Source organism: Eulemur rufifrons, chromosome 15 (assembly GCF_041146395.1).
Source record: "Eulemur rufifrons isolate Redbay chromosome 15, OSU_ERuf_1, whole genome shotgun sequence".
Taxonomy (NCBI): domain Eukaryota; kingdom Metazoa; phylum Chordata; class Mammalia; order Primates; family Lemuridae; genus Eulemur; species Eulemur rufifrons.
The window spans coordinates 16,126,168-16,152,587 of NC_090997.1; the positions used below are offsets into that span (position 1 = coordinate 16,126,168).

The following is a 26,420-nucleotide window of genomic DNA, read 5'->3' on the forward strand; positions in this document are numbered from 1 at the left end:
TATTAAAGTTTAATATTAAAATTCTTGACTGAGGTAAGTCCTCTATAAAGCGTAGATTCTGATGTCAATTGTCAGCTCTTCCCATCCATCTTCCTTCCTTCTTTCACTCCCTCCCTTCCTTCCTCCCTTTTCCCCTCCCTCCTTTCTCTTCCTGTATTGAATATGTAATATGTCCACCATGTGTTGAACACTTTTCTAGGTGTCAAGGAATCAGTTTAGTTTTGATTTCAGTTCTGGTAGAAACAGCAATAACAGACATGCCTAAGATTGGTTTTGAAGAAATTTCTACCTACCTATATAAATACAGCTCTAGAGTTAGGTGGAAGTGACAGAGAATAGGCCAAGCCTGGGGCTTACTCCCCTTCAAAAGATATTTCTAGGCTAAATTTGCCCATAGGAACCCCAGCTCATCTTCTACTGTAGCCAACCCACACATTTCTCAGCCTTGCCTAACCCAAAGACTGAAGTATCATTCCAACTCCCTGAACACAGGCTGCTATTTATTATATCCTGGCAGGCAAGGTGAAATCTAGCAAGTAGCACCTTCCCTGGGAGGGATTCCCATGTTAGGTGTGACGTGCAAGCTGACAGCAGAGGCTGGGGGATATCTCTGCAGTCCTCCCTGCCTCCCAGTGGGTGCTGGCACTCACACCTGCAGGCAAGCTCCTGGTGAATGAAGTCCACGGGAGACCACAGGGACAGGACACCACCTTTGGAGCAGAGGTCTGAACAGACAGCCCTGAGACAGAGCCCAGTCTTGCAGGCTGACCGTGTCTGCAGTGGCATGGAACTATGAAAGCTTCAGAATGGAGACATCCTGCTTTTTTATTTATTTTTATAGAAGGAAGAAAGTCAGCCGTGTGGAAGACAATGACTCATACCATTTTGCTGTGCTGCTTGGTATTTCTTTTGCCTATAGAGTCCTGTAGGACATTATGCCAGGTAAGAAAAGGAGAAAGCGTGGAGGAAAAACTGGTGGGGAGAGCAAATGGGCAAGAAAACCCATCAGTTAACCAGCTCTCAGTTGCCTGAGAACTGAAGTAAAGGGAGGAGATGGTGAGAGAGTGACTGGGCCAGCCAGGAGAAATCGCAGCCACGGCTAACCAAATACCATTTTAGCCAATAGCTAACAAATTAGTTATTGTTTTGTTAGTTATTGTATTGTTTCTGTCAACTTTTTTCCATAAGTTCCTGAGATGCAATGATGCTCAAATGATTTAAGGGTAATCCACTCTTCTTTCCATATCCTCTGACGGTGAAGCTTTCAGTTGCTCATAACCAGGGTGCTACCATCTCCCGAGGGGCACTTGAAAACGTGGGGGTGGTGAGGGTTGACACAATGACCAGGAGGTATTAATGGCATTTAGAGGCAAGACCTAGGAATGGTCTGGCACAATGAAGCATTGTTCCACCTGAAGTGACAATAACATCTCCTTTGAGAAACCTGATAGTGGACACCACGGACAGGCTGGAGGAGCAATGAGCGATTCAGGTAGTCAATGGTTAAGCAAGATCTAACTGGGGTGGAGCTTGTAGCAATGTACTGCTTTAAATTTTGTGGGACAGTGAGCCCTATGGCTCTTTCTGGAATATTTTTCCTCATACTATAAGTCATTTTAATTTCCCTATTAGTCACTTATTTAAAATAAGGTGTGGAGAAGCTTTGAGAAAGAGAGTACGTAAAAAATGTTTCAAACATCTTTGAAAGAGAGTATTATTATTTGACCACAAGGTCTGGAAGGGAGCTTTGAGACCAAGTGGTGAAGCTCCACTCCCTTCTTTTATAGATGAGGAAACTGAGTTTCATGATCTGGAATGTGACTCACATGAAGGACACACCTACCATACCTGCTTAGCTACAGGGCCAAGGCCAGAACCCCTGTTTTCCGATTCTCAGCTTCTTGCTCTTTCCATTTTAATGTGTGGCTTCTTAACAAGATCCTCCTTGGGGAAAAAATGACTTGGGAAGTTCTTTCCAGGAGTTTTTATTTACTTTACTTTCTAGTTTGCCCTTGGATGGGAATCTTTTCCATCCGTTACCCGCCAACACTAAACTGCTACCTGGTTTCTGGGAGAAGTCAGAGACTCCTTTGCAAAGACCTTTTCTGGAGGGATTCCAGCCCCACAGCTTGGTGCTATTTCCTCCCTCCCTTCCATTCCCTCATCCCGAATTTTCTACAAGAGACTGTGGAAAGCAGGGAGAGCATGTGAGGTTGGCTTTGTTTTAATTGATTATTGGGATTCACCTTAGCAGGAACATTCTGTACTTTTCTTCTCATTATACGAGCTGCTGGATGCTCGGCCCCTGGGGAGTACCCCACCCCCGATCTGCCTACGCACCCAGGCAGCTCAGCAGGTTTGAGCAGGTGGCCAGCTGGCAAGTATCTTTTTTTTTTTTTTTTCTTAACAGTATTAGGTTGGAAATTGTTGGTATCTGAAGCCAAAGTGGTCCATACCAGATGTCACCCTAGAAATTAAATGAGCAGAAAAGTTGCATATGATGTGATTTGGCAAATTAGCTGGGCAGAAATGAATAAGATCCTTCACTTAAGAAGGCAGAGTTTCCAGAACTCCTTGTAAACAGCATACCATGCCTTTCTGCCCATGTACCTGATTAATAAAATGTGACTTCACTGGAGTTTGTTTAAGGAGTTGAGTGTCATCCGGAGTTGTTGACTTCTAACCATATTTATCATAGTGTATGAAGACCAAGGTCCTGACAAGATGGGTTTGAGTGTCTTAAGATGCCTGTATGCCCTTCCACACATTCCTTCTGCTTGTTGCACTTGGACATAGGCGGGCTTTTCAGAAAGAGCAGTAGTGTAGGAGTTAGAGAGCTAAGTTCTAGCCCCATCTGTAAGAGTAATTCTCTGCATGGCCTTGTGCAAGTCATTCCACTACCAAAGCATTAGTTTCCTTATCTATAAAATAAGGGGGTTGGATTGGACGACCCACTAGTCTTCTAAAACTCTAACAATATTATTTTAGCATTCTTGTTTAGTGGAATAACTTTAATTCTTCCACTTAAATAATAAAAAGCTTCATTCTCTTGACTATAAGATGAGAAGTCATCTTACGTCAGTGATTTCAAGGATGTTGTGTTCCATGAATCCTCAGGGATACCTTCTTGACCTTGGAGAGACCCCAAACTTCTCAATTCAGATTCTCCTAAGTTGCTATTTGGTAGAGAAAAGAGGTACTATTCAGTCTTGTTTCTTGATAGCATAGAGAGAAACAATGTAGAGAAGAACCCTGTGAGTTGACATAAACCCCAAGAGTTAGTCACACAGTCGGGTCACTGAATTTTCGGTTTCTTCCCCAGTGGCTTAGATCTTGGAACCCAAGGTGGAATAATTGGACCAAGGCTCTTCCCATCCACTACAAGACACTCTTCTGGGGCAGAACCAGGAAAATTGAGTCTGCTTCTCCACATACATACATATACACAAGCACATATATGTCAGCATAGACATACATCCTCCTATGTATATATACACATACACACATACTAATATGTATATATACACATACACATATACGTATAAGACCCTGAAATAGCTTACAGAGATATAAAAAAACCACAATACATAATCCATGTTCCTAAGGAACTTATGATTTAAGTGAGAAGATAATATGCTTATATAAAAAAGCATATTAGATAGCAAGTCAGCAGATCAGTTGAGTACATGCCAAGCATTGAATGTGCAGTGTGGTTGTATGGATAATAAGTGCAACAGGAGCCAGAGGAAAATATGTATGATTTATAGAACTGGATCAGGAAAGACTTCTTGGAAGAGGAAACTTTGAACTTTGTACGTAATCAACGCTCAGTAAGTTCATGTTCATAATAATAACAGTAGCTAAATCTTAAATAGCACTTACACTATTCCAGGACCCTTGTAAGTGTTTTTCATAGATAAGCTCATTTAGTCCCTATGAAAGTGCTCTAGGATAAGTACCACACAATTATAGTGCTATAGTGCCTACCCTATTTTATGGATGAGGAAAGAGAGGTTGAGAGAGACGAACTTTCCCAAGGTCTCAAGTGATGGTATTGAGATGTTTTTTTTCTTTTTTTTTGAGACAGAGTCTCATTTTGTTGCCCGGGCTAGAGTGCCGTGGTGTCAGCCTAGCTCACAGCAACCTCAAACCCCTGGGCTCAAACGATTCTTCTGCCTCAGCCTCCTGGAAGCTGGGACTACAGGCATGCGCCACCATGCCCGGCTAATTTTTTCTATTTTTAGTTGTTTGGATAATTTCTCTCTATTTATAGTAGAAATGGGGTCTCGCTCTTGCTCAGGCTGGGCTCGAACTCCTGACCTCAAGCGATCCTCCTGCCTCGGCCAAGATTTGAACCCAGGTAGTCTGATCCCAGAGTATGTCCCTTGTCCACAATGTGACACCTTCTCAGGGAAGGGTCAGGTATGGTCTGGATGGGTGGGAAAGAGAGGGGGTTCTAACTGGGAGAGGTGGGAATGCTCATGATAGGGAAGCACTGTTAAAGAAAAAAAATACAAACTTAAGGGGAAAGTGAACATTTTCTTAGAATGAGAAAAGAAATCACAACAAGTTTCAAACTTAGAAATAATGATGAGTATTACTTTTAGTAATTAGTTAACATTATTCAGTAATAAGTTCAATAAAATAATATTTTTATTAATTTTTCCTACATTTTTGACTGCACACTTGTATGCCAATGATTTTGTCATTTTTTTCATAGAATAGAAAGATTATTCAGGCTTCCCTTTAGCTCTGCTGATCAACTTTGTTTCTTACTATGGCTAGTTTAGAAAATTATCTTTCAGTTTTCCAATTCCTTATTAGTAATGCCATGTAAATATGTAGGACTGCTGTCAAATTTGGGAAAACTTCTATCAGGTTTCTTTCATGTGTGAGCTGCAAGGTATCAGGGCACTTAGAATTTTCTTGTGTGACTAATTATAAATATAAATACTTTTAGAATTAATGCCACCTATCTGTTGATATCCTCATTGTAATGCAGAAATGACTGGAAACTATATAAATATATCCTATTGAATCCAGACTAAATGCATCCCCAAGTCAACCTTGTCCAGATTCCATAAATAGGTACAGCCTCTCTAGTGATACCCCAAATGAAGGAGAGTATGAAGGAGGCAGAATTAGAATGGCAAAAATTGGTGGTCTTACCAGGTGGCGGACAGTTAAAAGATTGCACTTTTGGAAATTTAATAAAACATATGATCATGTGAACACACTGCTAGACCCTCTCCCAGGGCTTTGAAGGGGCCCATACAAGCAAGGGACTCTGAAGCTTAACCTTCATTAACTTCCTGCTAAGTCCACCTCTGCTCATAACATGTTTCCTGGACAGAATGTAGGTCATCCTTGCTGGAGAGAGAAGGGGATTCCTACTGAACAGCAGTGGAGAGAAAGCTGTCCAGGCTGATGGAAAAATGGGGCCATGGGCCCTACTTCATGGACTCAGCATTTGGTGGCCCTGCTGGGATCACAGCTTCAGATGTGGTTGTTCGTCTCTGACTAAAGTGAGCTCTTGGCTGGCATATTGACAAATGATTTTGACATGAATTTTGGTTTTCCCTTTCTAGGCTGCCAACAAAAGCAAGGAGAAGGTGTCTGCCAGGCCACACGGTATGTTGGCAGCAGTTACTAATCACGTGGGAGTTTTGCTGTTTATCTGTTGTAATAGAGGTCCACTCTCAGCCCTGTGCCTCATGGTGTGGCAGATGGAACTCCTTAATGGCTTGCATTTAGACACTGATTTTTTTCCCCTTATACTAAATTGTACCTTTGACCCAAGCCCTGTTCCTCTCTCTTCCCAGCCCCCTCTGCTCCATCCTGGTCTGAGAGTTCTTTGCCATAGATCCTTTGGATTGAGCCGACTCAAACTGGGGCAGTAGCTAGCATGAGTCTGGAGAACTCGTTAATGATGTAACTCCTTAAAGAGTTCTGGGGTTGGGAGGCTCTTAGGGCAGTGGATTCCAAACTAGGGCTAATCTGGGGCACTCCAGGGGTCTGAGGAAGTACTCAGGGGTCCCTGTGGGGGTGTTAGAGGGACCCTCTTCCTTCTTACTTCCACTGGGGCAGCTCCACTTTTATCTATTTTATACATTGGAGTTCAGGATAAGAGTTTGTTGGAAACAATAGGATTTTGTTGCTGAAATATATGATGACCACTGATCCATTTCAGTTTGCCTCCACCTTACAAAGAAAAGACATCTGATGTCTTCAGGATTTATGTGCCTTCACTGCAGTGACACCTTGGCGGTTGGCCCAGTGCAGCCCTGAGCTCAGACCTTCCTATCTGTTACAGACGTCTTTTATTTTCCCAGGTGTATGTGATGGTGTCTGTCTGGACAATTCCTACTGTACTCAACCTTGCCCTCCAGACACTCAGGGAACTATGGGGTTTTCATGCAGGAAAAAGAAATGGTACAAGATCACGGATACCTGCCAGACTCTTAATGCCTTCAACATCTTTGAGGTAATATCCTTGCTCTGGTTACATGGATTCTAATGTGGGCTCTGTGAGCTAAGTGGAGCCTCCAGTTAGCAGTGCGTATTGCTCTCAGTAAGAGAGGAAGAGCGCGAGGCAGGCTGGCATGTAGGTGCGTTTGTATGTGAATATGTAAGCACCTACCCGGTCCCCTCTCTATGCATAAATGGCATTCTGACTTTTGGGCGTGTAAAACTTTGTGCTTAGTTGTCCACACGCTGCCACAGCTTGAAGGCACCTGATCATTTAGGTTTGAGCTAGAAGAGGTGCCTAGAATTGTCATGGTCAACTTCTCTGTCTTTAATACTTCAAAGCCTCGACACTCAAGTGTCCTTCACTGACCAGTGGCATTCCCGAAAACTTGACAGACACGTGGGATTTGGACCCACCCAGACCTGCCGCATCATAATCTCTATTTTATCAAATCCCCAGGTGATTTCTGTCCTCTTTAAAGCATGAAAAGCAAGGTGACCTAAAGGGAAGGACTTTTTCATCAAACTAACATATTTTCACACACATATACTTCAGTAATTTTACATTTTAAAAATCAAATTCTAATAAATAAAATCAGCTCAAATGCTATTTCTTTTCTTTTTGTTACTTTTTCTCCTTTTCTAGTAGGGGCTTTACCTTTCTGAAATTCATTTCCAAATTGCTTCAGAGGAGTCTGTGCTTTGGCATTTCTTTTGTCTTAGAAACATGCCCAGTCTCTGTGGGGAGTGCCAGTGGGTGGTATACCAGAAGTCCCTGATGAGACAGGATGTCTACCCCTAACATTTGGGAGGCCTGAGCAAAGATACACATGGAGACCCACACACCATACGCTTTAAGATTTAAATGCTTTAAATCAAGCTTATAAACTGCTAAGTAAAAATATATTCTGTCTGCTTCTTATCTCAGATTCCATTCTGTACCTCAAGGGCAATGGACAGCCAAGTTCATACATCTATAACCTTGAGCACAGGTGCCCCTTGGCCACCTCTCAGGTCTAGGGGTGAACACACTGGTGGTACGGTCCCTCCTTGGCTGGACAGACTTAGGGAAGAAGCCCATGCTGGCCCTGCAGGTGGACTTGGAAGTGCTAAGCAGGGAATTCAGGTGTTCAGAAGCAAGGACATAGGCCCAAAGGAGGCATATCCTCTAGGCCCATGGACTCCTTGCTTTTCAGAAGGGAAAGCTGGATGAGGCCCAGAAAGGAGTCCTCTAAAGCAAGGGTCCACAAACTTTTTCTACAAAGGGCCAGATAGTAAATATTTTCAACTTTGTGGTCACATGGTCTCTGCTTTGACTATTCAACTCTGCTGTTGTAGCATGAAAGCAGCCATAGACAAGACTTAAATGAATGAGCTGGCTGAGTTCCAGTAGAATTTTATTTATAAAAAACAGGCAACTCCCATAATATGCTGAAATAAGAATAAAAAAAAAAGTGAAAAAAAACCCCCAAAAAACCAGGCTGCCAGTTATATCCTATCTGGAAATAGTCTGGACATTCAATGAACGTCCATCACTTAATCTATCTTTGCAAAACTCAAAGGGTATAGTTACCAAAAAGATTTGAGTAAACCCCCTCAAGTAAATATCTCATAAAACATAATCATTATTGAAGATTCATTTACAAACTTTTACCCCATTCATATCCATTCACTCTTAAGAATTATATTTGGAAAACTTTATGAGACACTAGACAAATCTAGCTACATGCCAAGCTAAACTTTCAATCAACCAGTTTTCCATTACTGAATGCCAGGCAAATATCATAAAAGCAAGAACTCTAAAGTTAAATATATGTATATTTTGCTGATAACTCAGAAAACACAGTCATTCCCATCAAACCAACAATATTAGATTTATCCCATCCACCAAAAGATTTTTAAGTCATGTGAACTTGAAAAGCATTTGGGCTTATGTGTGAGTACTCATTTATTTATTTATAAGCCAATTTTTTACCATGAAGACAATGTACAGACAGACAAGTATAGGCATATATATACATAAAAACACAAAGAGACACAAATAAAAATCCTATAGCTTTAATTTTAAAACTTTAGCCACGAGTCAGGTAAAAATACAATGAAAGGGCAATTAGATTCAAACTGTGTCTCTGTAAATGGAACAGGCTAAAATTTATCTGTCCCAATGGCTAAAGCCCTTCCCAAATTTTAGAAAAAAAACAGGGTAGCAGATTTACATATCAAGCAGAGAGAATTTAAGCTTTTTCAAGAAGGAGTTTTGGTGCGTTAGAGGAAGATTGAAAATGGACATCAAGGTGACACAAAATCATAGAAATTTATCACAAGATTTTACAAAGAAATATACAGATGAGCCTAGAGAAAATTTAGAAACCTTTTCTAAATAACCAGCTGAAAAGAGTGAAAAAGAAGGAAGTAAAGGATAAAGCAGAGGTGGCAAAAAAAGGTGTAGAACAGAGGTCCCCAACCTTTCTGGCAATGGTTTCATGGAAGACAATTTTTCCTGGGGGGGCAGGGGGGAGGGAGGGCGAATTCCGGTGTTGATGCAAGCGATGGGGAGCAGCTGTAAATGCAAATACAGATGAAGCTTCCATAGTTTGCCCACTGCTCACCTTCTGCTGTGCGCTCCCCCTTCCCAGTTTCTTAAGTTTCATAGAAGACAATTTTTCCATGGATAGGGTTGGGGGCGGGCAGCAGAGCTCTGTGGCCTGGTCTCTAACAGGCTGTGGCCCCGTATGGTCTAGGGGTTGGGGCTGTCAGGTGTGGAAGACAGGCAACAGGCTAGTGAAAGAAGGGTCTCTCAGGAAAAAAAAAAAAAGAAGCAACAAACAAACAACAACGACAACAACAAAAGCAGGCAGCCAGCCTGGGGCCATAGTCTGCCACTCCGGCCTAAAGTGTGGGAACTGGAGCCCGAATCTGTGGGAGATACTGTCTATCGTCCTGTCCAGTCATTCTTCTATCTTGGCGTTCCAGTTAATTCATCCAAATCTATTTGAGAATTTCTATTTTTAAGATAGGCTCGTGTCTCATGCTTTGCCCATCAGGAATAGTAAAAATAAGCTTAAATGGCACTAGGAATTTACATATATACAGGATATACCTGCAGTACATACAGACAAAATGTGTCTGAAGTTGTATGCTAAAGAGAGTAGCTGCTGTTTTGGGGGAGTGGCTTAAGGAGTAGGCAGTTGGGAAATTGGGAATTTTATTTTGTGGGTCATGCTCATATCCTTTGGTATTGGTCAAGTTATTTCACAGCAAATGTGACTTTGAAAGTGTAAAATAGAAAAATACTATGCAATATACAATTGTGTAATAAGGCTGTCCTAAATTTTAGTAAAAGTACTTTTACATTTAACACAAAAATAAAATAATAAAAATTTCTTTCTTTTTTTTTTTTTTTGCCACATCTTAGGAGAATTTATATACAGCTGAATCATTCGGAGGAAGTATAAGAATACATGAAGATACTGGAAAGCCTGAGACTATAACAGATATGTTGTTGGAAAAGTGTCCAAGAGATTTGTCTTGTGTGATTAGAAACATTCAGCAGTCTCCCCGGATACCAGGAAACATCGCTGTCATCGTGCAGCTCCTACACAACATATCAATGGCACTATTGACAGATGTTGATGAGGCAAAGATGCAGGTGAATGGCCTTGAATATTTGGTGGCGTGTTATACTGGTGGGAAAGGAATGCAGGCTAGCCGGAGTATTCTGTGAGCTTCTTGGGGGCTGGGGACCACCTCTTTCACCTCAGTATTTCCAATGTCTAAGCAAAACAAGTGTTCAATACATCTTCATTGAAGAAAGAATGAATGAATGAATGGAGAAAGTAAACATGTTTAATCAGCAAACATTTATAGAGAGTACTTACTTGGTACTGTGGTGAACGTTGGAGTATGGTTTTCCAATATCTATTTTGGCTACTAAAAACATGTAAGAAACATTTTAGGTTCTGCAGAGAGAAAGTCTTTTCTTACTTTTATTTGTGAGTTGCAACAGTTTACTAATGGAAAAATAAATGGATGCAAAGAAAATGGCCACGCATCTCTGTTGCAGAAATAGGAAATGGAACTGAATCCATTTCTTTTGTTTTTGATCTTAAAAGCAAAGGATAATAAAAAGCAGATTCAACCCCTGGGGTGAGTTTCGAAGTTAGCATGTTCCTGTACGAGGTCCTGCAACACAGTTGGGATTTGATATTAATAGATGTTAATTTCATGATGGGTACTCTGACCAGGGCAAGCAAATTGCTAGTTTGGCTCAGGTGTGAGGTGGAATGGCTGATGGACATGAGCACGTGGAAGGCTGCCCACTTTCGTGTCTCCCAGGAAGGCATTGCCATGAATGGGAGGAGACGGGGCAAGGCATTCACTTGTAGCTCTGTCCTCTAACTCAAACGTCAGTGTGCATGCAGGTCACTAGGGATCTTATCAGGATGCTGATTCTGGTTCATCTAGTCTGGGGTGGGGGCCTGAGAAGTTCCCAGGGGATGCCTAGGCTGCTGGTTGTAGGACCACACTTGCCAAAAGTGAGTTTTGACAGTACTGGCAGTTTCAGAGAGTGGCTTCAGTATTAATGCTGGTTCTTCATTGGCAGAGTTACAGCATCATGGCCAACCACATTCTTAACAGCAAAAGCATCTCAAACTGGACCTTCATTCCTGACAGAAACAGCAGCTGTGTTCTGCTACACTCAGTCAATTCCTTTGCAAGAAAGCTATTCATAAGTAAACATCCCATTGATATATCAGATGTCTTCATTCACACCATGGGCACCACCGTATCTGGAGAGAACACTGGAAAAAATTTCACTTTTTCAATGAGAGTTAATGATACCGGCAATGAAGTCACGGGGAGGGTGCTGATCGGTAGAGATGAACTTCAGAAGGTGCCTTCCCCTTCTCAGGTCATCAGTATTGCATTTCCAACCCTTGGAGCCATTTTGGAAGCCAGTCTTGTGGAAAATGTTACTGTGAATGGGCTTGTTCTGTCTGTCATTTTGCCCAAGGAACTTAAAAGAATCTCATTGATTTTTGAAAAGATCAGCAAGTCAGAGGAGAGAAGGACGCAGTGTGTTGGCTGGCATTCCATGGAGAGCAGATGGGACCAGCAGGCCTGTGAAATGATTCAAGAAAACCCCCAGCAAGCTGTTTGCAAATGCAGGCCAAGCAAGTTTTTCACGTCTTTCTCCATTCTTATGTCACCCCACATCTTGGAGAGTCCAATCCTGACCTACATCACATACGTGGGCCTGGGCATTTCTATTTGCAGCTTGATTCTTTGCTTGTCCATTGAGGCCTTAGTTTGGGGCCAAGTGACAAAGACAGAGATCTCATATTTACGCCACGTGTGCATTGCAAACGTTGCGGCCACCTTGCTGATGGCTGACGTGTGGTTCATCGTGGCGTCGTTTCTTAGTGGTCCAGTGACACACCACAAAGGATGTGTGGCAGCGACATTTTTTATTCATTACTTTTACCTTGCCGTGTTTTTCTGGATGCTTGCCAAGGCACTCCTTATCCTCTACGGAATCCTGGTTGTTTTCCATACCTTGCCTAAGTCAGTCCTGGTGGCATCTCTCTTTTCAGTGGGCTACGGATGTCCTTTGGTCATTGCTGTTGTTACAGTTGCTGCCACTGAGCCTGGCAAGGGCTACCTACAGCCCGACGCCTGCTGGCTCAACTGGGATATGACCAAGGCCCTCCTGGCCTTTGTGGTCCCAGCTCTGGCCATTGTGGTAGTAAACCTGATCACGGTCACACTGGTGATCGTCAAGACCCAGCGAGCTGCCATCGGCAGTTCCATGTTCCAGGAAGTGAGAGCCATTATGAGAATCAGTAAGAACATCGCCATCCTCACACCGCTGCTGGGACTGACCTGGGGATTTGGGATTGCCACGGTCATCGATGATAGCTCCCTGGCCTTCCACATTACCTTCTCCCTGCTCAATGCATTTCAGGTAAGTCCAGATGCTTCTCACTTCTCCAGAGTGAGAGAATCTATGGACAGGTTTTAAGATCAGGAACTTGTGGCATTAGATTTCTATATAAAAGACAATAGATTTGGAATTGCATATTGTGTAAGGAAATAAGCTTCTGTTCCAGGAAGATCTGGATTTGAATCCTGACTCTCTCATTTGCTGAATGTGTAACATGATCTTGGGATATTTACTTAACTTTTTCAAGCCATATTTTCCTCATATACAAAATGGTATGAACTGCTTACTTTACATAGAGGTATTTGGAAAATGAAATAAAATGGTGAATAGGAAAGTGTCAAGTACCAAAATGGTCTAAAGATCATAAACAGCCTAATAATAGGCTGAGGTGATATGGTTTAGAAATTAAGCAATACCATCATCCCAGAAATTTAGGTATGTAACTGGAGGTATTAAAATTTGCACATTTATTATATTTTCTTCCACTTAGAATTTTTAGTTACCATTTGAAACCATCTTATTTTAACAAGGCAAGCTAAAAAGAGTGGTCGTAAAGGTAAATAGTTTCTCCTCTCTTCATCTCATTTCTGTGAATTAAGCCACGTTCATAGGTTCATGTGTACCCTTGCCAAATTTCCTATATTGTTATATAACATGGAGGTTAAAAAACACATATTATTATGAAAATTGCTTTTACACTTAACAGTATACACTAGAATTATTTTACCAGGTTACTATGTATAAATATATCTCTAATGGCTGCATAGTATTCCATATTCAATCATTTTCTTCTTGGTTGAAATTTTTTTTCATTGGTTACAGTGTACCAATGAGCCAAAGTTTATTATATTGAATATTAAATAGGTAGGTAGAAACTAATTGAAAAGAAAGCTTTTATTTTTTTCTGAAGACCTCGAAAAATATTACTTTTTCTGAATGTATGCAGTAGTCAGTAAGACTATTTTCAAATAAATGTTTTACATAAATGATAATAGAGATTTTAAGTCAAGTATCTTCTCATTTTTCTTTTTCAAAATTTATGTATAAATGATTTCATTTTCTAATAAATACTTTGATGTCCTGGAGAACAACCTTATTAATAATAGGGGTATTTCACATTTTGAATCTCTTTTTCTTTTTTTGCATTTTTACAGAAATGTTAATTGTACCCTACATTTGTATAGCTCTTAGTAACTATCAATTGCCTTATGCATGTTTACAAAGCTAGTCATTGACAGGACTGGGAGAAAACCCCAGCTTTCCTAAATTTCAGTTCAGCGTATCCCATGCCTGTTATTCACCGTCCCTTAGTGAGTCTGTGACTTGCTCCATACCATTTTCCTTCTCTCATCCCCCTTGAGGCCCTTTTACCTGTGATTTTTGTTTTGGACCAGGCTAGGAGCACTCATATTTTCATATCATGAGCACCTTGACCTGTCATCTAGGACCAATTTGTAATTTCAATTCAGTTTCTGCCTTCATGCCTGCAAGGAGCTGGTGGGGCCCCTCTAAGTGCCGGTACCTATGGGGCACCAGGAACTGAGAGCAGGGAGTTGGGGAAGGCCACACACTAGGGGTAGGGGGTGGGCGGTAGGCAGTGCTGTGTGGTACCGGGCTTGTGCTGGCTCATGGGAGCTGACTGTTGTATTTTTAGGCATTTTGTGAGCTGGTTATAAACACAGTCATTAATAAAAATTAAATTACTAATATATAGACTTGCAATTAAATAAATTAGATTAAAAACAAAGGTGAGACAATCCTCAAAACTCATTACTTCCTGATTATTTGTCTACCTTTTCCTGTGCTCTTGAGGTTATTTGCATCTCTGCTATCCGTGTGGTAGAAATTCTGTACGGTGATGTGCGCCTGCCCATCTTTTCTTAACTCCATGGTCAGTGATGTCCTGTTGCTAGATTTAAATAAGCCACAGCGGGAGAGTTTAATGATAGGGACTGGCAAATGCTACAAATTCAGAGAGTCAGTTATTGCCATTTATTAGCATATGGCTGGATCGGGGCATCCTGGGGAGAGGAGGAGGAGCCGTGGGCCTGCTGAGGTGGGAGACCCAGCGGTGGGGCAGGAAGAAGCTGGAGGAGCGGGGTCTCAGGGTGAGAAGAGATCAGGGGCATCTGAGGCTGATGTAGCAGATGGAGAAGAGCAATTCTGAGACATAACGGGATGTGCCAAGGATGTAGGATGAAGACTCCTTTAAAGAGCTCCTGGTCTTATCCTTGTGGCAGTGTCTCCACTGGTTTTAAAACTCAACCATCCCCTTTATCATAGGGAAGTTTTATTATGTAGTCAGTTGCCGGTTTGCCTGCCCACCTTGTCAATGCCTAACTTCTGGTTGGTATCCTCTCTTTTATTTACTAAGAGTAATTGTGGGCTGGGTGAGGCTTTGAGAACCCCTTATAGCCATTTTAGTGGGAGAAAAATAAAACACATATATTAAAACCTGAGAGAATATGTTGAGATTTACCTGCTCAAATTATGCTGTACCTCCTAAAAGAAATGCAAAGAAGCTGCTACTGGTGAATTCTTTTTAGGTATATTTAGGTACTAAGCTTTATGACTCATCTTTTATACAAATCTTCTAAATGATATTTTGCATAACTTTCCCCAAGGTAGCATGGACCAATAAAAAGTGATTCTAGGAGAGTGTTTCCCTGGCTATACAGGTGCACATTGCATAATAAAGAAATTAAACACATACACATATACTCAAATACAGACACCACATTTATTGTTTATTTTGTGCCACGCGTTATGCTAAATGTTGCAGTTACAAATATAGATAGTCCAACCCTAAGGCATTTAACACCTTACGAGGGGAGAAATTTCTCTTAGTACTTTAGCCAAAGAATATTAGCCATTAGCATATTTGTGGAGGAAACATGCTAAAATTGTGGTTCTCAGATCTCTTGAAAATTTAACTCTTGACCCAAGTTCATGGAGATTCTGATTTAAAATGTATTCCTAGGACTAAAACCAGGTTGGGATGTATTTGACCCAAGCGTCTTTATAACAATGACATTTTGTAACCTATTGGACAATGCCAATAATGACATTTTCTTAGCAGACACGTTGACAGAATCCAATGATTATCTTGCAGGCTGAGTGTCACACAGAAGAACAATCTGATAAAAACTACACAGGGACCAAGATTTTGAGTGTTTGTTGGACTAGCTAAATTGAAAGGTATATTTTAGTGTGTTTGGGGGACAGGATTATTTGCTGTACGCTGGTGCCTGTAAAGTCCTCTACCTGTCATCTGAGCTTTTAGCAAATAGCAGTAGCAGTAGGTTTAGTATTGTTCTTGCTGATGAACACCAGGTGGTAACATCTTCATGCTGCCAGTTGTATTAAACCCATGTGTCTTACCAGGCTTCCAGCTGGGTGAGAGTTCATATTCACTTATAAAATCACAGCAGCTTAACAAGGGGAATGCCTAGGTTAAACGTCATTATCTCACTTCCCTTTTCAGGTGAGCCCTGACCCAAGTTATTGCACATTCAAGAGACATTTTGTCTGATGAATGTTGCTGGCTATCACTTTTTGAAAGTTGAATCTCTGAGCTTCCCTTTTTTTTTTTTTTAATCTGAAAGATGGGACACCTGCCTTTCCTTCCTTCAGGGTGGTTTTGTGCCAATCTATGTGGAGAAAAAATAGTAAAAAACCAAATGGACTAAAACTATAGAGGAACAGTTTGCCTTTGAGTTTATGGGATCTTTCTTTGTATGGATAATAAAAGATATAAAAGCTAATTAATTCGCTCTATATCATCATATTGGGAGTGCCTAGTATGTGTTTGGAAACTCAATGTATTTGATGTTCTACTGATTTTTCTGAGAATATGTATATTTGATTTTTCTTTGCAAATTTTATTATGTTCTTTTTTTGTGGATGGGAGAAGGAGGCTGAAGGTGTTATGGGAAGCTCGGCATAGCTATTTCTGCTCTTTTCTGTGACGTTTCTTTCCTTACGTATCTTTCTGGGACGGCAAGGCTGTTGTCTATTGCCTAACATCTCTGACTTTTGGATTATTATATTCTGATGAAAGGTACAGTTCCTGCTAAATGCAAAACACTTTTCTTTTGCCCAACTTTAAAAGAAATTTCTAAAATATTCCTGTATGAAGCAGGGACTTCGGTCTATTTGCTTTGCTGAGGTAATCCCAAATGTCTGGAACAGTGGCTGGTACATGGAAGACAATTGATATTTGTTGAATGAATGAGCATAGGTATTTTTCCCTAAAAATGGGAAATTAAAGTATTTAATAAAATTATTTTATTTTTACCAAACTAGGAACTGATATAAATGCTGCTATTTATTACCATAATTATTTTGTAAGTGGTTCTTCCTCCTTCTTCCATTTTTTCACAGGGCTTCTTCATCTTGGTGTTTGGAACAATCCTGGATCCAAAGGTACTACATGTAAATTCTTGTTTTGTTTTTTTTTTCCTGCATTATCAGTACTTGGCCCTGAAATGCTAACTTGTGAAGACTACTTACTGAGAATCTTTCAACTCAGTCGTTTGTGCAGACACGTGAATAGGGCATCGTAACTGCTCTTCACAATGCAAATGACATCTACCACCTTTTAAGCTTCTGTGGAGCTAAGAATTTTATGTACATTAGCTCTAATCCTTAAGACAATCTTGCGTGTAACTATTTTCAGTTTTACAGATGAGGAAATTGAGACTCAGAGTGAATAAGTAGCTTGCTCAAGATCTCTAGAGAAACCCACTCTGATTAGTTGAAGCAGAAAAGGAATTTATTAAATCTCACGATATTGTCTTTGGGAGAGGCTCTCTTTGGCTTGGGGTCTTCGCTCGAGGCCTGGTAGAAGTTCTGTCTTCACAGTCACTGCAGTCTTCACTCCAGGAACAGTTTCCAATGCACAGCACAGAACTGTTCCATAGGCGATACCATTGCCCCTCCCATCTCTGCGAGGCACAAGTAGCACAGCTCACCAGGCCAATGTCAGGCCGCGAACACTTAAGCTAGAGGTGCTGCCACTGCTGTCTGGGGATCACCTCCACCTCGCCTGTCCCGCCCACTGGCACCTATTTTTTTGCATTGTCATGTCTGACTGGCTGGGCTCAGGTCACATGGCTGCCTTTACCTGCAGGGTTGGCTGGAAGAGTGAGTTCCTGACTTCTACCTTAGGGAGCAGTAGACTCAGGGAAGGAAATTCTCCGAATACAGTTGAGTATTGATAGGTGGTGGATGGTGAAAACAGATAAAAACCAAACAAATGAGCAAAACAACAAATGTTTACTCAGGCTTCTAAGATCACCCTTTTGTCATTGTACCACATGGCCTCCTGGAACTAGTAGGGCAAACAGTCCTTTCAGGTGTAGACGCTGGCATCTTCTGTCAATTGAAATAAATAAATAAATAAATAAGTGAATAAATTTTAAAAAGTGAAAGCGGACAACACCATGTTGGATATACACACACAGACACACACACACACACACACACACACGAAAAAAGCACCCTGATTGTAGTTTCTTTTGTTTTTAAACTATGCTATTTTACTAAGTTACCATCAAAGGTTTATAAAAGAGGAATTTCACAATAGTTCTTTCATTATCTGATGAGGATACCATAGCAACCTAGGAAAACTTATTCAGAGATGAAAGAGTATTAGTGTTGATATTTCTGTGCACAACTGTGTGCCACTGGGAGTTCCTTGACGCTTAGGAATCCCAGATTCCGCAGATGGAATGCACAGGTCATGCTGCTTCCTCTGCCTTCTCCACTAGAATATGTAAAGAACAAACGCAATTTGTAAGTGAAAACACATGAAAAGCATTTAAGCTATTGCACAGTTAAATACTGTAGGATTATGTCCTTTTATTATTCATAATGCTACAACTAGTATTCGCAGCCAAAGTGGCCGCAGCAGCATTAGTACTTAGTATACCAGTTAGGTGCTGTGAGATGGGGAAAGAACTCTAAGCCAGGGAACCTTCTATCAAGACGGAAACCTCTTACATTTAAAATTATAAGGTAAAAGTGAATGCTCAAAAGTGTCACAGGACCATTTGTGATTTTTTTGTCAATTGACAAAAAGTTGTATATACTAGTAGTCTTCAAATTTTAAGATCAGTAACAGTGAGCATATATCCTTAGATGTGTTCATTATTAATTTAGAAAGTGTGTATGAGGTACATTATGAAACACAGGAGTAAAAAAGATGAGAACAAAGAAATGTAAGTAGAAGCTACAATACATCTTCACAAATCCCGATTTGTGCAGTTGACCCTTGAGTGCAGCCCCCAACACTGAGGAGTGCTCTTCCCTCTTTGGAGTCTGCCTGTGACAAAGAACACTGCATTTTCAGGGAAGGATGAGGCCACCCTGAACATCCATTGATTGTGAAGACAGAACTTTTACAGGGCATGAGAAGGTGAAAAGCAGGGTTTTTTTTTTGTTTAACAGAAGGGAAAATGGAGGAAATAACAAGAGTGCCTACATTCAGCAGGAGAGACATAGGGAAAGGACAGGATGATCTGGAGTCAGGGGACAAGAATTCGAGTCCTTGTTCTTTCTCTTAGTAGCTGAAAAATTTTGGATGTCGCAGTCTCAGAGCCTTAATTTCCTCAGTTGTAAAATGGGGATAATAATATCTGTTTTACAGGGTTGTTTTCTGGGTAAAATGAGATGACAGGTATGATACGTAACTACAAGGTTGTAAAACAAAATATCATTGTTAGTTATTATTTCTTTGGTTCCATGGACTGTTAATATATTGTGTAGTATTTTTTTTTTTCCTCTAGAAAAGGAGGCTTGAATGATTGAAAAACTATGGGAAGTGATTAACTATTTAGATGCTCCAAGAAAATAATGTCAAAGCTATGTCAAAAAATCCTCAAACTTATGGCAACTGTTCTTCTCAGCCATTGGGTCCATGTTTAAGGTCCTGAAAATGAGTCTCCTATGCCAGCTCCACCTCTCTCTTCCCTCCCCCCCCCCCCCACTGTCTCCCCACCTTTCCCCAGACCGCTCCGCTAGGTTACCGATCCCTCCATATCCCACCAACAGGACCAGGCCCGTAACACACTTCCTTGCCACAATATGTGCCAGGCCCAAGCATATGTGTTAACTCCTTATAACCTTTTAATTCTGAACTCCTTTTGTTAAATATTCAGATAAGAGAAGCCTTAAAGGAGCGAGTAACCTCTGCCAAATGGATCTCCAGAATATCAGAGGTAAAGCTTTCATATTCATTTTTGCATTTAAAAGTTTGACAAGATAACAATTTAGGAGCTTCTGGCATATGGAGTGTTGCTAACATTATCACCTTAACACTTTGTGGCGTGGGTTTTTCAGAAGTGTGTAGTGCCTCTGGAGCTGTTCAGATTCTTTCTGGAGTGTGGGGACCACATCCAAAGAGGAGAGTGACGAGGTGGCAGGTATTGAAGGGTGAACCTGAAAACACGTAGTAGGAGAGCAGGTGATGGATCAGAGAAATGAGAGAAGATGAGAAGTCTCAGGTTCCCATGGCAGCCCACTGGTTCTTTACGAATCCAGTCAGTTGGACCACATCCAAAGTGTGAAAATTCCAGAGAAACAAATCTTATCCTACACAAGGAACTTCCTAATGGCCTAATTTTCAAGAAGGGCCGGCTGGCAGGGTTATTGGGGTTGTTTTAGTAGGTCAGGGGCCCGTTCAGGGGTGTTGTAGAAAAGATTCAGTCATTGGCTAGTAGGCTGGACCATGACATGCCCTTTAACTCATCTTATATTCCTATAATTTATGTATTTTTTATTGTTTTAGAGACTGGGGTCTCGCTGTTGCTCAGGCTGGTTTTTTTTTTTTTTTTTTTTTTTCCCGAGACAGAGTCTCACTCTGTTGCCCAGGCTAGAGTGCTGTGGCGTCAGCCTAGCTCACAGCAACCTCAAACTCCCAGGCTCAAACGATCCTCCTGCCTCAGCCTCCTGAGTAGCTGGGACTACAGGCATGTGCCACCATGACTGGCTAATTTTTTCTATGTATATTTTTAGTTGTCCAGATAATTTCTTTCTATTTTTAGTAGAGATGGGGTCTCGCTCTTGCTCAGGCTGATCTCGAACTCCTGACCTTGAGCTATCCTCCTGCCTTGGCCTCCCAGAGTGCTAGGATTACAGGCATATATTCAGCCTATATTCCTATAACTTAGAAACCATTTATTGTTATGCAAAGAATGAGACCCATCAGCTGTTCTGAGTGAGGGAAAAACTGCCACTCATTTTTTTTTTTAATTTTACATGGTAGCAAAAGGGGGTTCAGGGTTGGCCCAAGGCACACTGCCAGCAGTGAAAGCAGAGGCAGCCTAGAGCTTCCCACGCCCACATCGCCCAGGATCATCACCCCTCACGGACGGCTGTTGCAGGAGGTCTGTGAGGACAAGGGTCTCGGGGCTGCCACCCCGTGGCCCTGAGTGGCAACATTGCCCTTGCCCCCTATTCCTTGCCTTTTCATTCTTTTTTCTTTGGTTTCTTTAGCTGTCTTATGTTCTTTCCTTTTTCTTCCTTTTCTTTTCCTACTCCCTTTTGCTTTACTTTTGCCTAAACTTTGATTTTGTTTGCAGTCCTTAGTCTCCATAAGTCTGGAAGGCTGCAGACTTCTTTTTCTGCCTTCCAGCTTAAAAAAAAAAAAAAAAAGAAAAAAGAGCCAAATTTTACTAAGAATAGATGTTAATAATTACCTAATGCAGTGGTTCTCGACTGTGGCTGCACAACAGAATCACCTGGGAAGTTTCAGTAAATGGGGTTGTCTAGGTGATACCCTGGAGATTTTATAGGTTGGACTGGTCTTCAGTATGGCCCAGGTTTGGGGAGTTTTAAAAGCTCCCTGGGTGATTCTATGTACAGTCAAAGTTGAGAACCATTCGTTTAAAGCCTTCCTGCAGTCTCCTAGCATTGTGAATGTGTGCCTCCAACCAGCCACCCCGTGTGAGTGCTCCTCTTCTGCCTCTCTCCAGCCTGCCGGGGCGCTCCCAGGAGTGAGGCCTGGCTCTCTCAATCCCTTCCAAGTCAGCATTGCTCCTGTCCTTATGTGTGTCCCATATGGGTCCATTCAGGCCACCAGAGAGAAATTCTGCTCTTCGGTGCTATAAAGAAATAGTCATTCCGCCCACTTCTCTTAGTAGTTTTACATGAGTGATAAGTCAAAATGATACCAAGCACTAATCAGTTGTCAATTGTCTGAGTCAATGATTTTTAATGGTGGCTGCACCTTAGGAACAGCTAGGGAGCTTTTACAAAATATCATCATCTGGGCTTCACTCAAGAAAAATTAAATCAGAAACTCTTAGGGGTAGGGCTTAAGCTTTTTTTTTTTAATGCTCCCCAGTGATTCTAATGTGCTGCCAGTGTTAAGAACCACTGGTCTATGTATTAGGTACATGTATCCTAATTTCCTACAATCCTTCACTCTGCGCTAGCTTTAGGCCTCTGCTTGTCATTAGTTTCACCAACCCTACTCAGAGCACAGAAGTAGGCATATCATCTGTGCTCTCCTCTTCTGCTTTGTAGGGTCCCCAGGTGTCACTCTTCTATAGTCTGGAGTTAACTCCCCCTCTCAAGGTACCTGCTTCGGTATATAGTGTCAGTCCCAGCTCCTCAAACTCGGGATCATAAGTGCACTGGTTTGTATTCATTTTGTATCTGATGTGATGAATTAGCCTATGCTTATGTGGTAATAATTCTCATAATTCTACCAGTGAGTTAACTATCACCTATCTTAGGTAACATATACCTAAAACACAAGAATGTCTTTTGGATGCATGTGTGTATCAAGAGCGTGACTTTAACATTGAAGGTTTCAGCAGAGTAGCTGGGAAGGAGCTGTTGAGGTGCTTCTCTCCGATCCATTCGGTGTTTCTCTCTCTCTCCAGGACACTCAATGCCTCCTCTGTTGCTTCCACCCTCCCAAACTAGTGGCTCCTTCAGGAGAGAGAGCCAGGTCAGCCCAGGGAGCAGGGGGATCTCTTACACCTGCCTGTTCCTATGTTTTCAGCAGTTCCAACAAAAAAGGAGAGGAGGTGGATAAAGTGAAAGCATAACATTAATTGCCGTGGGTCACAATTCCCCATGTGCTTTGAAAACTTGTGGTAATTGAAGGCAGACTAATAATGATCAATGCAATTCTACTTTGTCTTCAACAGAACCTTTCTTCTGAATACTCTTGTCACCCCACCAAAGGGCCAAGCTAACAAACCAGGACACATCCCTAACTTGGAAGGTGAGTGTAAAGCAAGGGGCCTCCATATGTGTGTCATATATGTGACATTTCTTTTAAAAATTGCAATTTGATTAATTATTAGAAATGATATTTTTCTTGATGGAAAGGATTCTCCTATATAATCTATTCTTAATTAGCTATGGTTAGAAATGGATTCACACTTCTAATTCATATTTGTCTTTGAAGAGCAATCGGGCATGTCTGAGAATGCTTGTACATTAGCTTGTCTTTAAGAGAGGAGTGGGCGGAGGTGTCCACTCTACTTAGCTACTCCCTGTCCTCCATCTCCTCTCTGGCTCCCTATCCTAGAACATCCCAATGATATCAGTAATATCCCCAACTTTCCCATTATGTCCTCTCTCTTTTCCCTAGTCTAAAAAGATGAAGCAATTATGATAAACAATATTTGTGAGGCTTTAGGGATAATGTAGACGTTTATTTACATTTGAAGAGTATCTGAGAGACCCACAAAGACATATAGAAAAGCAAAGTTTAAGAAGGGAGCCATGGGGGGTGGGGGAAACAAATCCAGAGACACATAGACAGAGAGACATGGTAACTTGGGGCTGGGAGAGAGCCACCCAGGTACATGGACATGTGCAGACATGTCTTCCAATCCCGTGTCTCAGTGTCCCTCTAAGTCTAGAGAGAGGAGACCAGAGAGGGAGATACAGGCACCCACATTGAGACACCTACATTCACAGGGAGACACACCGAGCCAGAGAGATGCAGGGAGAAGATGAGAGATGCATGGAGAGACCCGAGAAATGCAGAAAGAAACAGAGAGTGACTCACGCAGAGACACATACGGAGTAACAGACAGAAACAGAGAGACATGCGGAGAGAGGCACTCAGTTATGCAGAGAGAGCCTCCCCATCCTCACCCCCTCACATCCAGGCTCCAGCAGCCTTGGTGGTCTTCTGCAGCAGTCCAGGGCTGCTTATAAAGAATGGATCCTTTCTAAGAGCAGTTACACTTCAAAGGAAGTGGTCTGGCTTAGAGAAACACAAAGTTTATAACTCAGCATTCATAGGCAATAGAACAAGACTGCTTCCTGGATTTCAGATTGGCTTAAAGCTGTGGTCCCCAACTCCTGGACTGCAGACTGGTACTGGTCTGTGGCCTGTTAGGAACCAGGCCGCACAGCAGGAGGTGAGCAGTGGGTGAGTGAATGAAGCTTCATCTGTATTTACATCCGCTCCCCTTCACTGGCATCACTACCTGAGCTCCGCCTCCTGTCAGATCAGCAGCGGCATTAGATTCTCATGGGAGTGCAAACCCTACTACAAACTGCACATGTGAGGGATCTAGGTTGCAGCTCCTTATGAGAATCTAATGCCTGATGATCTGAGATGGAGCTGAGGTGGTGATGCTAGCGCTGGGGAATGGCTGCAAATACAGATTATCATTAGCAGAGAGGTTTGACTGCACAGAGACCATAATAAATCAATGGCTTGCAGACTCATATCAAAACCCCATCAGTCAGTGGCAAGTGACAATGTAGTAATAATAGAAATAAAGTGCACAATAAATATAATGCACTTGAATCATCTTGAAACCACCTCCCCACTCCCACCCCCAACCCCGGTCTGTGGAAAAATTGTATTCCATGAAGCCAGTCCCTGGTGCCAGAAAGGTTGGGGACCGCTGGCTTAAAGGGAAGAGGCTCTCCATCTGCCAAGGGGGCTCCACCCAAAGGGGCTTATTGTTCAAGAAAATGAACTTATAATGCACTTGTTGTGAAGCCTATAGGTCTTGCTACTTGTACATTAAAGCTGTGATTTTCTGTTCTTGACAAGGTCATATATTCCAGGAACGGCAGAGCCCAAAGGAGAGATGTGCTCGTTCCTGTCTTCTTACCTCTGGAGAGTATGAAGGAAGCCTCATACATCGCGGTGCTGACGGAGGAGGGCGTGGAGAGCAGAAATGATGAAAAGCCTCTCCGTCTGAGCTGTTCTGTGCTACTAAACATTTCTCGTCTATATATATATATGCTGGGCATTTACAAGGGAACAAGAAGACAAAGTGGGCTGTGATTGTGGTTTTGTTGGGGCCTCCATCTCCATGCTATCGGGTCACCTTCATCCTTAGGAAGAAAGCTCTGGCTCATCTTGGCAAAGGTGGCCTGGGCTGTCACCTGGCTGGATTCTGTGGGTTGCTGGGGGAGGGGCCCTCATGAATAGTCACCAACAGTTGGTCTGACTTTAAGTAGGTCACTGCTGGCTCTTTTTACAAAAGGAGTCCAACTGCTAGTATATTCTACTCCTTCAAATTTAAATGGATTGGATGATCAGCCTGGCTTGGGCTTAGATGCAACTTCTTTGAGCCAAGTGAAAAGCGTAGAGCTTTTGAACCAGAGAAGATGCCCATTTTAAGCTAAGAAGACAGAAGCCTGGAGTGGTGAGTCACTGCTCATCAAGGATTGAGCCAGAGGTATAAATCCAAGTCTGTTGGCTCCCAGCCCTGGACTTTGTCTTCACGACCATGTAGATACTGAAGGGCTTTCTGCCTGCACTGACAGTGTAAGATTAACCCTCACCAACAGTATGTTTTTTTTGAAGCCTGAGATGGGGAAGGGGAAATATCATATTTCAAGCACAGAGCTGCTCATTTTCTTAACCTTTATGTAAACAAATTCAATATTCAAACCAGGTGCCATTTAATAGGAGAATGGTATTATAGGTAGAAACCATTTGGAAAAAAAAAAAAGCCCCTTTACAAAGCAAGCACACAGGCAGGTGCAACAGAAGAAAACTAGTGGATAAAGGCAGAGGGGTGATGGGCAGCTCCTAATTATCCTACTGGTAGCCAGTATTAATGATGTTGCATTATAGATGGGAAAGTGAGGCTCACTTGTGGATGAGAGGGAGCCCTCTCTCTTTTTTACTACAAACAATTTTCCTCTAAGTAGGCAAGTGTGAGAAATCAAAAACATAATAAAGAGATCAATCAGAAGTTTTTAAAAAAATGCACCAACCTGAAGAAAGAGTCATCTTTCAAGTGGCATTGCTTATCTTGGGTCAACAATAGCATTCTTCTTAAATGAAGTCAGAAAGTGATTTTAATTTGCCATTTGCCAGTATATCTGTAGGGTCTCCTCAAAAGAAGTGCCTAGAATAGGCATAGTCCTGGTTTTGCTCTGTGTAGAGATTTAGGTACAAAGAAATGCCACTTACCCACAGTCAATATATTGAAGTGAAGACAGAACCTCATGAAGCTACATAGTTATAGGATTGTAAATCTGGGTAAAGTTAAGAAAAGATGAAGTCCAATTGCCTCAATTTACAGATGAGAACTCTGAGCATTGGGAGAGAGGGAGGGGATTGGCCTTTCATTTGCATTGTGCATTGGGCAATCACTCTAGCATGAAAGCACTCTCTATTCAGATGTACTCATTTCCTGAGATGGGGTGGGGGGAAAGGCACCCACCTTGGGCTCATCTTTAACCAAGAAAGGCCATGGATGCTAACAGAGAAACTCTGGAAGAAGCTGTGATCTCTTTCCTGCAGCCCCAAAACCCACTCTGCACAATCTTGAGAGACGTCAAGGAACTGCACAATTCAGGTTGACTAAGGACGCCCTTGGGTGGAAACACATTCAGTTTCTGCTCACACCTCACCAAGGAAGTGACTTGGTCAGGTGACCCAAGGAGAAGTTCGTACTAACAGTGTCTAAGGCAGATTTGTGGGTAGAACATATAATACATGGAGATTTGGGGGCAAAGTCATTTAAATTTCTTAGACTTTAGTTTTCTCATCTATAAATTCACG

General features: G+C 41.9%; 1 protein-coding gene across 1 annotated transcript; it reads left to right on the plus strand.

Moving 5' to 3' along the window:
• Positions 1-870: 870 nt before the first annotated feature.
• Positions 871-24,686, plus strand: ADGRF4 (adhesion G protein-coupled receptor F4). The gene is made up of 10 exons (XM_069489056.1): positions 871-942; positions 5,589-5,631; positions 6,333-6,484; positions 9,884-10,117; positions 11,072-12,433; positions 16,796-16,837; positions 19,573-19,632; positions 21,941-22,003; positions 23,716-23,802; positions 24,450-24,686. Exons 1-10 carry the CDS (start codon positions 871-873, stop codon positions 24,684-24,686), a joined length of 2,352 nt encoding a protein of 783 aa, XP_069345157.1.
• The last annotated feature ends 1,734 nt before the right edge of the window (positions 24,687-26,420 follow it).

Coding starts and splice junctions, on each gene's coding strand:
- ADGRF4 (XM_069489056.1), top strand. CDS start 871: ATGACTCATACCATTTTGCTGTGCTGCTTGGTATTTCTTTTGCCTATA. Junction 12,434..16,795: donor CCCTGCTCAATGCATTTCAG/GTAAGTCCAGAT, acceptor ATTTTTTCACAG/GGCTTCTTCATCTTGGTGTT. Junction 22,004..23,715: donor CTCTCAAGGTACCTGCTTCG/GTATATAGTGTC, acceptor CCTGGATTTCAG/ATTGGCTTAAAGCTGTGGTC.